Source organism: Vicugna pacos, chromosome 35 (assembly GCF_048564905.1).
Source record: "Vicugna pacos chromosome 35, VicPac4, whole genome shotgun sequence".
Taxonomy (NCBI): Eukaryota; Metazoa; Chordata; class Mammalia; order Artiodactyla; family Camelidae; genus Vicugna; species Vicugna pacos.
In genome coordinates, this window is record NC_133021.1 from 2807501 (window position 1) to 2823665 (window position 16165).

General features: G+C 48.0%; 1 protein-coding gene and 1 long non-coding RNA gene across 2 annotated transcripts in view; both read right to left on the reverse strand.

Moving 5' to 3' along the window:
* LOC140691458 (uncharacterized) overlaps window positions 1–2690 on the reverse strand; it is a 23068-nt gene extending 20378 nt beyond the window's left edge. The window contains exon 1 of the mRNA XM_072955087.1: window positions 2491–2690. Within this exon, the coding sequence (XP_072811188.1) occupies window positions 2491–2627 (137 nt within the window). The 5' untranslated portion in view covers window positions 2628–2690. The remainder of the gene's footprint in view (window positions 1–2490) is intronic.
* A 6413-nt stretch (window positions 2691–9103) lies between these two features.
* The window catches only part of LOC116278119 (uncharacterized), a 32792-nt gene continuing 25730 nt past the window's right edge, over window positions 9104–16165 (reverse strand). Inside the window, exon 6 of the long non-coding RNA XR_012067082.1 lies at window positions 9104–9224. This is a non-coding gene — a long non-coding RNA (uncharacterized lncRNA). The remainder of the gene's footprint in view (window positions 9225–16165) is intronic.

A 16165-nucleotide genomic window follows, 5' to 3' on the forward strand; every position in this document is an offset into this window, starting at 1 on the left:
GCGATGCCACCGCTCGGCCTCGGGCACCTGAGGGACAACCTGGAGCGCTCCAGGGGCACCACAGAGGGCCAAGGCGAGACACGCTCGCACCCCGGCGAGGGGATACGTGGCGTGGCGGCGGGGGCAGCCCTCCCCCACCGCGGGGGAGGGCCGCTCGCGAGACAAGACGCCGAGCAGGCGAGGAGGCGAGAGGTGTCTGCCGCGTCACAAGACCCCGGCCCCGCCGACACCACGAGGCACGGGAGACCGAGGTCGGGCCGGAGTCCGCACCCCTTCCTTGCCCCCGCCACCCACGGGCGGTGGAGGAGAGGCGAGGGGCCCGCAGGCAGAACGAGAAGAGAGGCCACGTTCACCATGAACGTCCCGTCCCTCGTCTGGCGCGGCTTAGGCCCGGCCCGGGAGAGCATGACGTCACCACATCGGTCAGGTGAGCGAGCGAGCGAGCGAGCCATGGGGCAGGGAAGCCCCAGAGCCAGAAGGGAGGGCCCGGCGAGGACAACCACCAGAGGGGGGCCTGCTTCAGCCTCGCCAGGCGCCACCCACTCCTCGTTCCTCTACGAGGAGAGTGGCCAACGACCCCAGGCGGAGAATGCCTGACACGCGGCACGGAGCCTGGGAGGGTGGGGTCGTGCCGGCCACCACCGGGTGCCTGCGGCAGGGAGCGCACGGGGTAAAAGACCCACGCCGCCACCTCACCCCACCGCCCTCGGGCCACCAGAGACCGGAGGCGGCACCACGGGCCACGTCAGCCGGACGCACACACGAGAGCCGGCGCGCAGGCCCGAGCGGGCGGCTCAAGTGTCAGAAGCAGAGTCAGCTTCTACCAGGCCAGGGCTCACGCAGAGACAAAGCCCAAGAGCCCCACACGCGTCCGGAGACCCAACACTCGGTGACAGACACCGAGAAAGACCGTGTCAGCACCTATCTGCTGGCAGAAAATGCCCAACACGAAAGGAAAAATGACAGCGCCCGGAAACGGGTCGGGTCCACGATTTGCAGGGGGGGCCCCGGGACCTCGGTCCGGCCACCTGCCCCCAGCCCTACCCCCATAAATGGCAGCCCCGAAGCTCTCGGGGGCCATCTGATCGACCGGGGGGGGGGGAGGGGGAGGGGGAGGGGTTGAGGAGGAGCAGTGGGAATGGGAAGGGGAAGGGGAAGGGGAAGGGGAAGGGGAAGGGGAAGGGGAAGGGGAAGGGGAAGGGACGAGAGGGAGACGGGATCGGGCCGGGGACGCCCTGCCCGTTTCTCGCCCGCGTGGCCGGGGACTCGGGGAGATGCCACAGAGGCGCCTCCGAGGAGAGGGCCCCCCACGAGGGACCGCTCCCGAGCACCGGGCCGGGGAAAGCCTGCCTCCCCCACATCCCTCGCAGGACGCCCCCGTGCCGGTCCCCGAGTCCGGATGAAGTCTCGGTCCCTCAAATGCCACCGGAACCCACGCGGGCAGGCTTACGGGCCGGGGGGCGCCCTCCCTGGCCTCCCGCGCCAACAGGGGCCGGCCCAGCCACGTCTCCGGGTCCATCGGGACTCAGAAAACATTTCATCCAAGGAGGCGCCTCCGACGACCGGGAACCCCAGCGCGCCCGTCCCCGGCCTCACCGCACTGGGCCCGGGCCGCTCCTCGCCTCGGGAGCAGTCGTCCAAGGGACACAGACGAGGGCCGGACCACCTAGCCGCCGGCGGCCCGGGCGCGGGACACCCCGTCCCTTTCCCCCGCGGCGGCACGGCGCAGGCCGTGTCCGATCGGCTCGGGTCGGTCCCCGCGGCTGCAGGGGCACAGGCGGATGCTGGTCGACCAGGCCAGGCCACACGGCTTCCCCCTACACACGAGATCCCGGGAGCGCGGCGACAGTCACCCCCTCATCAGCCTGCGAGTCCAATCTGCGCCGAGAGCAGGACGCGCCCGCGGCTCAGCGCCACGGGGACTGTCACCGCCGGTGTCGCCAGCCTCCCCGAAGTCTGCCTCGGGCCCCGCCGCCGAGCCCCATCCCTTGCCGAGGTCGCCGACGCTCGGGAGAAGAGGGACGATCTCAAGAGCGGCAGCCAGATGGCGCCCGACAGCCGTCGCCAACGTCCCCGGAACCGATCCCGACCGCCGGCCGCCCAAACGCCCGAGACCGTCCCGGGCTGAGGCGCCGGGCGGCCGGCCGGCGCGACCCCGTGGCGTCCGCCTCGGAGCCCGCTCACCCTCGTCACGGCACGGCACGGCACGGCGGCATGAGGCGACGCGACGCGACGCGACCCACCCCGGCAGCAGATCAGGGCGGGGAGGACGGAGGGAGCCGGGGTTTGGCAAGACACGGCCGGCCGGGCGGGCGGCTGCCGCGAAGGGGACGCGCTCCCCACGCGATTCCCCGGGCGGGGGAGATCACACGGACACGCCGGCGGGTGGCCCAGAGCGACCAGGACGAGATCCCGGGTTCCCGGCGGCGGGGGGGGGGGGGGTGGGAAGGGGAGGAGGGAAACAGGGAGGGAAGGCGGGGGCTGGCAAACCGAAACCAGGCGAGCGCTCCGAGAACAACGCAGGAATCGGCTTTGGAGTCCGTCCTCTCGAATGCAGGAGGTCTTTTGAAAGCAGACAGGCAAAGCCCAGAAGCTAGAAAAGAAAGGATGAAGACCGTCAACCCCATCGAAGTGGAAAGAAAAATCGATCTCGGCACAGATCGCGACAAAGCCCAAAGACAACAAATGGGCGCGTGGGGAAAACGCACTCGCGGTCGGTCGTGAGAACACGGACGTCAGCACGGCTGACCACAACCACAGGGAGGAGGAGGAAAAACAAAAAAATGCGGGCGGCGGTTGGGGGGGGGGGGCGAGTCGATAGCCACCCGCTCGGTATAGCATGTGTATAGCATGTGTATAGCATGTGTAGTCAGTCACACTCATTAATCTGTACTCCAATACAATTTCTGCACCGATTCCATCTCCTCCTCCTACTTGGTGCCATACAGTTTACTGTTTTATAGACCCATATTGGCCCCCATCCTGTGTGAGAACTCCCTTCACTGCCTATAACTGACAGAGGAGCATGGCCACAAATTGTCCAGAGAGAGAAAATTCTCCCTCTCTGCCTGGGGCTGTAAACAAATCTCAATCTCAGTATGAAATTTCAGGGCCACTGGATATGAATTGAACTTTCAGCCCTGCCTTCGTGCAGCAGTGTTTGCTATGACCAATTTCTCTTCTCATGAGAACACATCAACAATGGAGCCAAGCAGACAAAGCAGCTCTGGAACAGCAGTTTTACACCCCTACCTTCTACATACACCAACAATGGTATTTCTTATGGGATCCCCGATCTGTTTTGTTCCACACACACCCCATCCAGAGCTCAGTCCTTCCCCCAGTACCGCAAGGCTTCCTGTGTGCAGTGGGACCCAGTCCTCTGCCTGAGCTCCTCATTGATCTCCAACAGCCAGCTTGTCCCTGACAGCTAGCAAATAGGGCCAGGGACGCAGGGAACCTCCGTGTCAGTTTTCCTCAATTCTGTCTGCCACGCTCTTGCCACTTACTCCTCCAAATTCTGGAAGCTCTTCTGTCCACTCTGTCCTCCCGGCTGGAGAGGGGACATCCCAGTGTGAGGGTGCCTTTCTTCCTATGACTCTTCATCACTCCAGGATTGGTCCTGCACCAAATTTTTAATTTCTCATTTTTTAAACCAGATTTTATAAGAATCTTCCTGTATTTTGAAATGAGAGACATACTGCCAGTGTCCAGTAGATGTGTGCTATTCGATGGGTTTGTAGATATAATTCTGGTATTTGTGAGAGAGGGCGAGGTATGAGTCTCTCTACTCAGCCATCTGGGCTCTTCTCAATTTTAAAATAAGGCTAAGTCTTCCTTACTATCAGCAAGCTTTTCTAATTTTCAGTGTATAACCCTTGTACTTTTCCCTTGCCTATATTGGATGCTGGTTCAGAACATACACATCCTCTTGAAGAAACATGCCCCAATCTGTCTTGTGCTACCACCTAGCTGACCTGCGACTGAGTAATCGAAGTTTTGTTCTTTACCTAATTCTTAATTCTTTAGAATATATCATTCTACTCTCATAAATGCTTATTGTACTTAGGACAAATATTTTAAAGTAGAAAGACAATTTAATTACTCTATAGATGACTAATGAGTGAATTCCAATTAACATATTATGTTAATGTTTTAAAACTACTCATGAAATACTGACACATTTAAAAAGATGGAAGTATCACCTAAAGGAAAAGGGTATAGATTTGCAAACATCCCCCGAAGTGACCCTCATGAATGGTTTTGTGCAAGTCTTTCATTCTGGTTTGAATGACTTGGTCTCTGTCTCATTCTGTCTCTTTCAGTCTCTCTCTCTTTTTCACACACCACAGGATACAATTACATCTATGAAGACTTCACACATTTGATCATAGAGATGGTATCCCGGATGCAAATAGTGGATTCACAACCATCCAACATGAGGGCTGCCCTGACATCACGCAGAGACCTAGCACTCACTTTTCCAGCTGTACAGTATTCATGTGTCCTTGTGAACTAGAACTGATGGATTCCATCCACACTACATGAAGATTAGTGTGGCTTCCAATTTCCTACTAATTTACCCAGGACTCTGATAGATATCTTTAAAAAGACATCTTTGAAAAGTTGTGCAAACATTTTAGTGGAATCAACAATTAGGATCAGCACTGCTGGGAAAGGGATGCACCTGTTGAACTTTCATGCACCCTGCACACCATTCTCCCAGAGAGAAGTGTCAGCTCACTCTTCCCTCCAGGATATCTACTGGGGCCTCAGCCTCCTCATGTTTTCACTACAGCTGGTAATCACCAGGCTGAAAACCTGACAGTGTGATGGTGACCAATGCTGTCTCCAGAGTGCGTATGTCTGCACGTGTCCTCACCTCAGAAGCCGAGCATCTTTAACATACACTGGCCACCTGCAATGCCTCTCGGTGGAATTGCATGTGTTTGTTCTATTTCTATTTAGAACACCGGGTTTTGAGATGTTTTTTGACCACCGGGATGTGAAATCTTTCTCCAAACTTGGGTTATGAGAAATGAGTTTTCTAGGTTTTGGTTTGTCTTCTCAGCTGTCTTTCTTGGCTTTTGTTTGTTGGTTGGTTTTCTTTGGTTCTGTTTCCTCACAGAAAGAACTAAGCATCTTCCTTCTGACTCTGGTTTCATACGTAGAACTGCAGTACCTATCCTGAGATTAGGTACATAGTTACTATAACAGCTTCACTGTGTATACCTCATCTTTAATCCACATGGATTGCCCTTTTAAATGACTAAAATGCTATTTCAAATAAAGCAACCAAAAGAAAAAGTCACCATTCCCTGGTTAAAATATGTAGGCAAACACAAACAGCTACGTTTTGTATGACGTCACCGGTAGGGAACATCATGAATATGTAAGTACAGAGAGAGAAATGGGATTAGGGCTGGTCAGGACCTGGGGGACGGAGGAAGGGGAGTGTGTGTTTTGGATACAGGGCTTTATTTTGAGGAAAGAAATAGTCTGAAACTAAACAGTAGTGATGTTTGCACAGAACTGTGAATGCACTTTATGCTCCTGAATTGCAAAATTTAAAATGGAAAAAAACCCTAGATTTTATTATTATAAACTTAAAACTTACAAAAAGATGATGCTGTAAATGACATGAAATAATACAATGAAATTACAGGGAAAAAAAAAAAAACAAATGAAAACCATACCAGAGAAGGGAAGTTAACTTCCTGTCGGGAAGTGGGTTGATTTTGAGAATTAGGAGATGACAGTGCTGGTGGTTGCAGAGCTCAGCCTGTGGGGGTGGTGATGCCTGAATTGGCTCTGGGTTGTCTAGAGGTGCAGGTGTAGGTGCAGGAGGAGCCACAGAAGCAGGCTCAGGGTCTCCCTGTAGGACTGATGGAGTGTGACATGGCTCTTTATTTTTCTCAGGTGCAGCCTCAGGTATCACTACAGGGTTGGTGGATTGGGGCCCAGTCCTTGGTCTCCTGCAGGAGCAGATGCAGTTTCTCTGCCGGAGTGGTGTTTTCTCCTCTCCCTCTGCATCTCCTGATGGATCAGGTACTTCCTTTCTTTTGTCCCTGGTGTCTTCTCCTTCTACTATCTCCTGTGGTTATGTATCTGTAGGAAATGAAGAGAGATTTAAGTCTTATGGATGTTCTACAGCTGTGAGAGAGGAAAACTTTACCCACATGCCTCCCTTTCCATGTACATTTTCAAGGACAGAAATCGTCCCAGAGCTTTATAGGCAAGCCTTACCCAGAAACCCCCAACAGGATATGTTCTGTGACTACATTCCACCAGATGGGTGGTCTGAGGCCAATATTTGCTCTGGTCCCTGAATCCTCACTGTGTGAGCCAGTCCTCACACCCGCTTACACACTGGCATATCCCCACTGCCCTTCTCACCTTCAGGATCTGCCTAGGTGGGCTTCAGGCCATCCAGCTGACTCACAGGAAGGTTGGCCTTGTACTCCAGGTTGAAGCCATGTGTGCTGAGCTGCCCCTCATTGCCAGGTAGGACCCTGGGGACTGGCCTGGGTGGTGTCTGGGCAGGAAGCCTTCACCATTCATCTCTGGGCCCTGGTTTGGGAGATCCCTTTGTGTCCACACTCACCCGGAGCCTGTGCTGGCCCTCGGCAGTGTGGCATACCAGCCTCTCACTCAAGGAGGTGGAGTGGGTGTTCTCGCTTACCAGCTCCTGTCCGATCTGCGGTGTGGGGCTCTGCAATGACAGTGACCAACAGCTGGCCTGGCCCGGAGATCTCAGAGCCCTGCCTGGCCAGCATCACTGCCTCTTCTGCCCACTCAACCCTCTGCTGCCAGATAAGACACTTAGTGCTTGGTGTGCTCACACAGTCACCCGGGAGAGAAGACACACCCAGAGGGCTTGGGCTTCACCTCAGGCAGAAGGGCCCTACCCCGGGTCTCCATGTCCCAGCCGGCCAGCTTTGACCCGGGTTGTGGACGTGCCTGGCCCGCCAGGCCTCTGACCCTGTCTCAGCCTGCTCTTGCTTGAGGCAGATCTCCCCACATGACCACCCCACCTCCACGGTCCAGGAAGGGGACGTAGGTCTACCTGGCTGGGATCCAACTGGCTGTCTGCCCTGGGCCTCCCTGTGTTACCTTTGGGTCCCTCAGGGTAAAGGGCAAAAGGCGCCCGGAGTGAAACCTGACCCAACGTCTGCAGCGTCGGTAAAGGCCCTCACTGGTGCTTTCCTGAGGCCAGGGCCTTGGGACATTGGGACACGACAGGACATGTTTGAGCACTTCCAACCGAGTGAGCTGGGTAGGGAGCTTCTCTAGAAAGTGGGAGCCTGGTTACCTAGGTTCCAAGTTCTGTTGGGCTCTATTGCCAGGGAAGTGAGGTCACATCCTGGGGTCCCCTTACCCAAGCTTCCTCCACACGCAAAGCTCCCCAAGGGCCTTTCTGGGCTGCTGATTGCACGTCTCCCACCCCCATGCCATGTCCACACACAGTGACAGCAACTCAGAACACCCCAGAGCCCTGGGGAGGCTTTGGTGCAGCCAGGGCCCCAGCTCTGAGGACACAGCTGGGTTCAGACCTGGTTCCCTCTTCTCAGCAATGCTGTGACCCTGGACAAGCCTTGTGCCTCTCAGGGCCTCCCCAATCCCCCATCTGCACTGTGGGGCTCATTCTTGCCTCTGCTCCCTAGGGAAGCCTTCATGTCTATAGAACCCTAAACCCCTACAGCACCTGTAAATCCTTGTGCTGGCATCACAGGAAGCTCATGCACAGGCTCAGAAAAGGGAGGGTTAAATAGAGGGCTGGTGCAGTGTAGAACACTCCCCACACAGGCCTGGGCCTGCAGAAAATCACACTCCTTGTTGCCTGCTTCACCAGCTCCCTGTGGGCGGGTTTACTTTAAATACAATTCTCACTTCATCTGCTACTGGCATACAGCCTTCTAGGTCCTCCTGTTATGTTCACATTCAGGCCCAGTGTCCCATCTTGGCCTCTGTGGTGGGCTGCCCCACAATGGCTCCCTGCTTCTTTGCCTTCTGATCACACATCTTAGTGTAATCCCCACACCCACCTCTCCATGGTGGATGGACACTGTGACCGGATTCTGACAAGTAGACTGACTTATGAAAATTGTAAGACATTTACTCATTCTCATCTCCAGTGTTCATTCTCTCTCTCTCTCTCTCTCTCAGTGTCTGTTTGTCTGTCTTTTCTCCCTTTCTGCCTCTCTGTGTTTCAGTCTCTCTTTCCCTTATATATGTGTTTATATATATAAATGTATGTGTGTACATATATATGTGTGTGTATATATATATGCGTGTATGTACTTACGTGTGTGGATTGATAGGGCCAAGGGTACATCACTTCTAAAGACACCTTAATAACAAACTGATTATTTTAAATTCATATTACTGAACAAAAAACATCATTGAAAGTTGTGCAAGAGCTTTGGTGTGATCAACTCTAAGGATCAGCACTGCTGGGGAAGGGATCAAACTATGGCACTTTCATGCATCCTGCACACTGTTCTCCCAGAGAGGAGTGTCCACTGACTCTCACCTCCAGGGGATCTGCTGGGGCCTCTGCCTCCTCACATTGTCACCAGAGCTGGTTGTCACCACGCTGAGAGCTGCCAGCGTGCTGGGGACCAGTGCTGTCTCCATAGTGTGTGCAACTGCGTGTGTCCTCGCCTGAGAGGCCAAGCATCTCTAACAGACACTGGCCACCTGCACTGCCTCTCATTGGAATTGCCTGTGTTTGTTCTGTTTCCTTTTAGAAAACTGAGTTTCAAGAGATCTTTTCACCACAGGAATTTGAAATCTTTCTCGGACCTTGGGTCATAAGGGATGCTTTTCCATGTTGTGGTTTGTCTTTTCAGACGTCTTTCTTGGCTTTTCTTTTTTTTGTTTTCTGTTTTTGTTTGGTTTTGTTTTGCCACAGGAAGAGCTAAGCATCTCCCTTCTGGCTCTGGTTTCACACATAAAACACCAGTGCTTACCCTGAGATTATGCACATAGTTACTAAAAGGACCTTATTTTGTACACCTCATGTTCAATCCGTCTGGATTTCCCTTTCAAATAGCAAAAATGTTTTTCAAGTAAAAAAAATCACCATCAACAGATGACTGGATAAATAAGATGTGCTATATTTATGCAATGCAATACTATTCAGCCATAAAAACCAACAACATGACGCCATTTGCAGCAACATGGATGTTCCTGGAGAATGTCATCATCCTAAGTGAAGTAAGCTACAAAGAGAGAGAAAAGTACCATATGAGATCGCTCATATGTGCAATCTAAAAAAATAAAATAAAGTAAAAAACAGAAACAGACTCATAGACACAGAACACAAACTGGTGTTTGCCAGGGGGACGGGGGTGGGAAGGGACAGATTGGGATTTTGAAATGTAGAATAGATAAACAAGATCGTACTGTGTACCACAGGGAAACATAGACAGGATCTTGTGGTGGCTCACAGCAAAAGAAAGAGGCAATGAATGTATGTATGTTCATGTATACCAGAAAAATTATGCTCTACACTGTAATTTGACACAATATTATAAAATGAGTACAACTCGGAGAGACAAAGAAGATGGTGGAGTAGAAGGACGCTCGTAAGTCACCCTCTCCCACAAATACACCAAGACCCACATCTACAGACCCACTCAGCCAACCAGAGCACCTACGGAATTCTGACAGAACATCGCCCTCTTCAAAAGATAAAGACACCAAAAAATGTGGTAGGAGAAAAGGAAAAAAGAAAGAACAAAAGGCAAAGCAGTGCAGGACGGGTCCTGCGGGGAGGGAGCAGCAAAGGAGGACTGGCGCTCGCTCGCTGGGTCTCCCCTCTCCAACTGAGAGGCCAGCGGGACGGAGGGGGAGCCTCCGATGCTCGGATCTGTACAGAGCAGCCCTGGTCTGACAGAACTAAGTTAAACGGGCACAGAGCGTCCCCCCGACACCCAGCCTGAGACGCGGGCCGGCAGCGGCAGGCAGGGCCAGGCTGCACAAGCCGGGCGGAGGACGGGGACGGCTGCACGGAGGCAGCTCCAGGGGACTACAAGGGGCTGCGCGCCGTGGCTGTGGGTGCACAGGGCAGAACAAACTGGGCCCTCCATAACAGCAAGGTTGATGTGCTCTCGGGGGAAGGGTGCATACCCCCATCTCTGAAAACCCACGGAAACTTTTCAGGGGAAGAGAGGCGGGGCTCAGGCACAGCCGCCATATCCCCCGGCGCTGAGCACCCAGGCGGGGGCGGGGGCGAAACCTGCACCCGCACCGAAGGACATAGCAGCCTCAAAGGCCAGATTGAGACCGACCTACAGCCCGGGGCAGATAGGATCCTTCCACCCTGGTCCCTCAGGGAACTTGCTGCACAAAGACAACCAAGGAGCTGGGTTTTGGCTCGGAGCAGGGACAAGGCTGTCCCTGGGTCTTCCCGAGCCCACCTGCGGAGCGCCGACCAGGGCGGCGCAGGTAGACGGAGAGCAGCCCCCCGCCTGTCAGGCAGGAACACAGCCCCTGACCGAGGTGCTGGGAGGGGGCACGACCCCGCCCTCCTACCTGGCCAGTCTGCAACATCTGACTGCGGCATGCGGAGGGGCAGTGACCCGCCCGCCCACAGCAGAGGAGAGCTGCACCTGACCCCGTGTTAGGCGGAGGCGCGATCTGCTTGCCGACAGGTGCTGGGAGCAGCACAGAAGAGGACACCAACGGAGGGCCTCTGAAAACAACAAGCTGAGCTTCCAAAACAGGACGAAGACAGAAAGACTTCACATTAAAAGCACACAGACTCCAGGAGAACACCGACAACCCCCCCTTTTTTTTAAATCTGTTTTTACCTGTTCTATTTTCTATTACTCTCTTAATTCTTACTTCTTAATTCATTTCTATTTCTCTTGGGTTTTGATGTCCTGTTATTGATTAGACACAGGTTTCAAATACATCTATTCATCTACCCCACCTTTTTTAAAGGTTTTAAAAGGAAGTCTCAACGCGATTAATACTCTGCTTCAACTCGCTCTTCTATTATTCATTATACACTGTTTTCAAACCCTCTTTCTCCCTTCTTTTAAAATTCTCTCTCTTATTTTTTCTTTTTTTCCTAAGTTCTATTCCTAAATACGCATTAGATAGATAAAATCCTTAAGATTCAAAATAGACAACTGATACTCCATAAACCACAGTGCCAGAGAGGTATGAGCAAGACGAAGAAGCAGAGAAACCTTTCCCAATTAAAAGAACAAGAGAAATCCCCTGAAAGAAAGATCAATGAAATAGACATCGATAGCCTACTAGATCAAGATTTAAAAAAAGGAGTGATCAAATTGCTGAAGGAATTGAAAGAGATAGTGTTTAGAGATATAAAATATGTCAAAAATGAAATTGAAGCTATCAAGAAGAGCCAAGTAGAATGGGTAAACTCATTGACAGAGATGAGGAATGATCTAATAGCTGTGCAAAGCCGACTAGATAATGCAGAGGAACGAACTAGTGATCTAGAAGACAGGGCAATAGAAAGCACCCATTCAGAAGAACTACAAGATAAGCAAATAAAAAATAATGAAAATAGCATAAGGGACATATGGGATAATATAAAGCGTCCCAATCTTTGCATAATAGGGGTCCCAGAAGGGGAAGAAGAATCAAAGGGGATTGAAAAGGTTTTCGAAGAAATCATGACTAAAAACTTCCCAAACTTAAAGAAGGAATCATATCCAAGTACAGGAAGCTCAGAGGGTCCCAAACAGGAAGAATCCAAATAGACCCACACCAAGACATATCATAATCAAAATGGCCAGAGTCAAGGATAAAGAAATGATTCCAAAGGCAGCAAGAGAAAAGCAAAGCGTAAGTTACAAGGGGACCCTCATAAGGCTCTCAGCTGATTTCTCTACACAAACACTACAGGCCAGAAGGGAGTAGTAAGATATACTGAAAACTCTGAAAGAAAAAAAGATGCAGCCTAGGATACTTTATCCAGCAAGGCTATCCGTTAGGATAGAAGGAGAAATAAAGAATTTCACAGACAAAAAAAAGCTACAGGAGTTTAGCAACACTAAATCCATGCTAAAAAAATATTGAAAGGGCTATTCTAAATAGGAAAGCAGCAGGATGCTACAGAAATGAGAAACTCACAACTGGAAAGGTGATAACTCATGAATTACAAATAAAGAAAACATGAAATTATAAAAGAAGACATACAAATCACTGAGAGTGTGAGAGGGAGGCAGGGAAATATAGAATATTTTTTTTCTTTCTTTTTTTAAATTTTTTTAACAGTAGGATGGGTTTGAGATCATGTTACTATCAGTTTAATAAAAACAGTTATAGTAATGGGTTAATAGATTTACAAAAAAAGGTAACGACAAGTCAAAAATTTACAAGGGAGTCACAAAAATCAAATAAAATCCATGATAATACAAAGGAAAATTACCAACCCACAAAAGGAAGAAGAAAGGAACAAAGAGGATATACCAATTCAACTGCAAAGATAAGTTCAAAATGGCAATAAACACACATCTATCATTAATTACTGTGAATGTTAATGGACTAAAGGCTCCAGTCAAAAGACATAGAGTGGCAGACTGGATAATAAAGCAAGAACCTTCAATATGCTGCATACAAAAGACCCACTTTAGGGAGAAGGACAGATATAGATTGAGAGTGGAAGGATGGAAAAGGATATTCCATGCAAATGGAAAAACCAAAAAAGCAGGTGTTACAGTACTAATTTCAGACAAAATAGACTTTAAAACAAGGGCCATAAAGAAAGATAAAGAAGGACATTTTATAATGATTAAAGGAGTGATACAAGATGAAGATATTACACTTGTTAATATATATGCACCCAATATAGGAGCACCTAAGTACATACAAGAATTACTAACAGAGATAAAGGGGGATATTGATGGGAATACAATCATAGTTGGAGATTTTCACACTGCATTAACATCACTAGACAGATCTTCCAGACAGAAAATAAATAAGGCAACAGAGAAATTAAATACTACAATAGAAAAACTAGATTTGGTGGATATTTTCAGAGCATTACACCCCCCAAAAATAGGATATACATTCTTTTCAAGTGCACATGGAACATTTTCCAGGATCGATTATATACTTGGACACACAAAAAAAAACTCAACAATTTTAAGAAGATAGAAATTATCTCAAGCATCTTTACTGACCACAATGCCATGAAACTGGAAATCAACAACAGAGAAACAAAGGAGAAAACAAGGAAAGCATGGAGATTAAACAATATGTTATTGAAAAAATAATGGATCAATGAGGAAATCAAAACTGAAATTAAAAAATACCTTGAGACAAATGATAATGAAAGCACAACCACTCAAAACCTATGGGACACAGCAAAGGCAATGCAAAGAGGGAAGTTTATAGCGATACAGGCCTTCCTCAGGAAATAAGAACAATCGCAAATAATCATATTAACCCACCACTTGAATGAATTAGAAAAAGAAGAACAAAAAGCCCCAAAAAGCAGCAGAAGGAAGGAAATAATAAAGATCAGAGAGGAATTAAATACAATAGAGATTAACAAGACCATAGAAAAAAATCAACCAAACCAAAAGCTGGTTTTTTGACACAGTAAATAAAATCGACAAAACTCTGGCCAAACTCACAAAGAAGAAAAAAGAGAGAGCACAAATTAGCAAAATAAGAAAGGAAAATGGAGAAATTACAACAAACAAAATAGAAATACAGAATATCATAAGAGAATATTATGAAAATCTATATGGAAACAAACTGGATAACCTAGAGAAGTTGGGCAAGTTTCTGGAAACATATTGTCCACCAAAACTGAATCAAGAAGAAACTAAACACTTGAACAATCCAATCACTAGAAAGGAAATAGAAATAGCAATTAAAAAACTCCCTACAAATAAAAGTCCAGGACAGGATGGCTTCACAGGGGAATTCTACCAAACATACAATGAAGAACTCATACCAGTCCTTCTCAAACTCTTCCAGACGATTGAAAAGGAGGGAATACTCCCAAACTCATTCTATGAAGCCACCATCACCCTGATACCAAAACCAGGCAAAGACACTACAAAAAAAGAGAATTATAGGCCAATATCATTGATGAACATAGACGCCAAAATCCTCACCAACATTTTAGCAAATAGAATCCAACAACACATAAAAAAGATTATACATCATGACCAAGTGGGGTTCATCCCAGGGACGCAAGGCTGGTTCAACATATGCAAATCAATCAATGTAATACATCACATCAACAAGAGAAAGGACAAAAACCACATGATCATCTCAATCGATACCGAAAAAGCATTTGATAAAATTCAACATCCATTTATGATAAAAACTCTCGCAAAAGTGGGTATAGAGGGAACATATATCAATATAATATAAGCTATATATGACAAACCTACAGCCAGCATAGTACTCAACGGTGAAAAACTCAAAAGCTTCCCACTAAAATCTGGGACAAGACAAGGATGCCCACTATCACCCCTCCTATTCAACATAGTCCTGGAAGTCCTAGCCACAGCAGTCAGGCAAGAGAAAGAAATAAAAGGGATCCAAATTGGAAAAGAAGAGGTAAAAGTGTCATTATATGCTGATGACATGTTTCTATATATAGAAAACCCTAAAAGGTCCACACAAAAGCTACTAGAGCTGATTGAAGAATTCAGCAAGGTAGCAGGTTACAAAATTAACGTTCAAAAATCAGTTTCATTTCTTTACACTAGCGATAAATCAACAGAAAAAGAAAGTAAAGGAACAATCCCCTTTAAAATAGCACCCAAAGTAATAAAATATCTGGGAATAAATCTAACCAAGGAGGTGAAAGAATTATACACAGAAAACTATAAACCATTGATGAAGGAAATTAAAGAAGACTTTAAAAAATGGAAAGATATTCCATGCTCTTGATTTGGAAGAATCAGTATTGTTAAAATGGTCACACTGCCCAAGGCAATCTACAGATTTAATGCAATCCCTATCCAATTACTCAGGACATATTTCACAGAACTAGAACAAATCATAATAAAATTTATATGGAACTATCAAAGACCTAGAATTGCCAAAGCATTACTGAAGAGAAAGAAAGAGGCTGGAGGAATAACTCTCCCAGACTTCAGACAATACTATAGAGCTACAGTCATCAAGACAGCATGGTATTGGTACCAAAACAGACATATAGACCAATGGAACAGAATGGAGAGCCCAGAAATGAACCCACAAACTTTCGGTCAACTCATCTTCGACAAAGGAGGCAACAATATACAATGGAATAAAGACAGTCTCTTCAGCAAATGGTGTTGGGAAAACTGGACAGCAGCATGTAAAACAATGAAGCTAGAACACTCCCTTACACCATATACAAAAATCAACTCAAAGTGGATTAAAGACTTAAACATAAGACAAGGTACAATAAACCTCCTAGAGGAAAACATAGGCAAAACATTTTCTGACATACATTTCAAAAATTTTCTCCTAGAAGAGATAAAAGCAAGAATAAACAAATGGGACCTAATGAAACTTACAAGCTTCTGCACAGCAAAGGAAACCAGAAGTAAAACAAAACGACAAACTATGGAATGGGAGAAAATTTTTGCAAATGAAACCAATGAAGGCTTGATCTCCAAAATATATAAGCAGCTCTTATGACTTAATAAGAAAAAAACAAACAACCCAATCCAAAAACAGGCAGAAGACCTAAACAAGCAATTCTCCAAGGAAGAATAACAAATGATCCATAGGCACATGAAACAATACTCAATATCACTAATTATCAGAGAAATGCAAATCTAAATTGCAATGAGGTATCCCCTCACACCAGTCAGAATGGCCATCATTCAAAAGTCCACAAATGACAAATGCTGGAGAGGTTGTGTAGAAAAGGGAAACCTGCTGCACTGCTGGTGGGAATGTAGTTTGGTGCAGCCACTGTGGAAAACAGCATGGAGATTCCTCAAAAGACTAGGAATAGACATCATATGACCCAGGAATCCTGCTCCTGGGCATATATCCAGGAGGAACCCTACTTCAAAATGACACCTGCACACCAGTGTTCACAGTAACACTATTTACAATAATCAAGACATGGAAACAGCCTAAATGTCCATCAACAGATGACTGGATAAAGAAGATGTGATATATTTATACAATGGAATACTATTCAGCCACAAAAATCTAC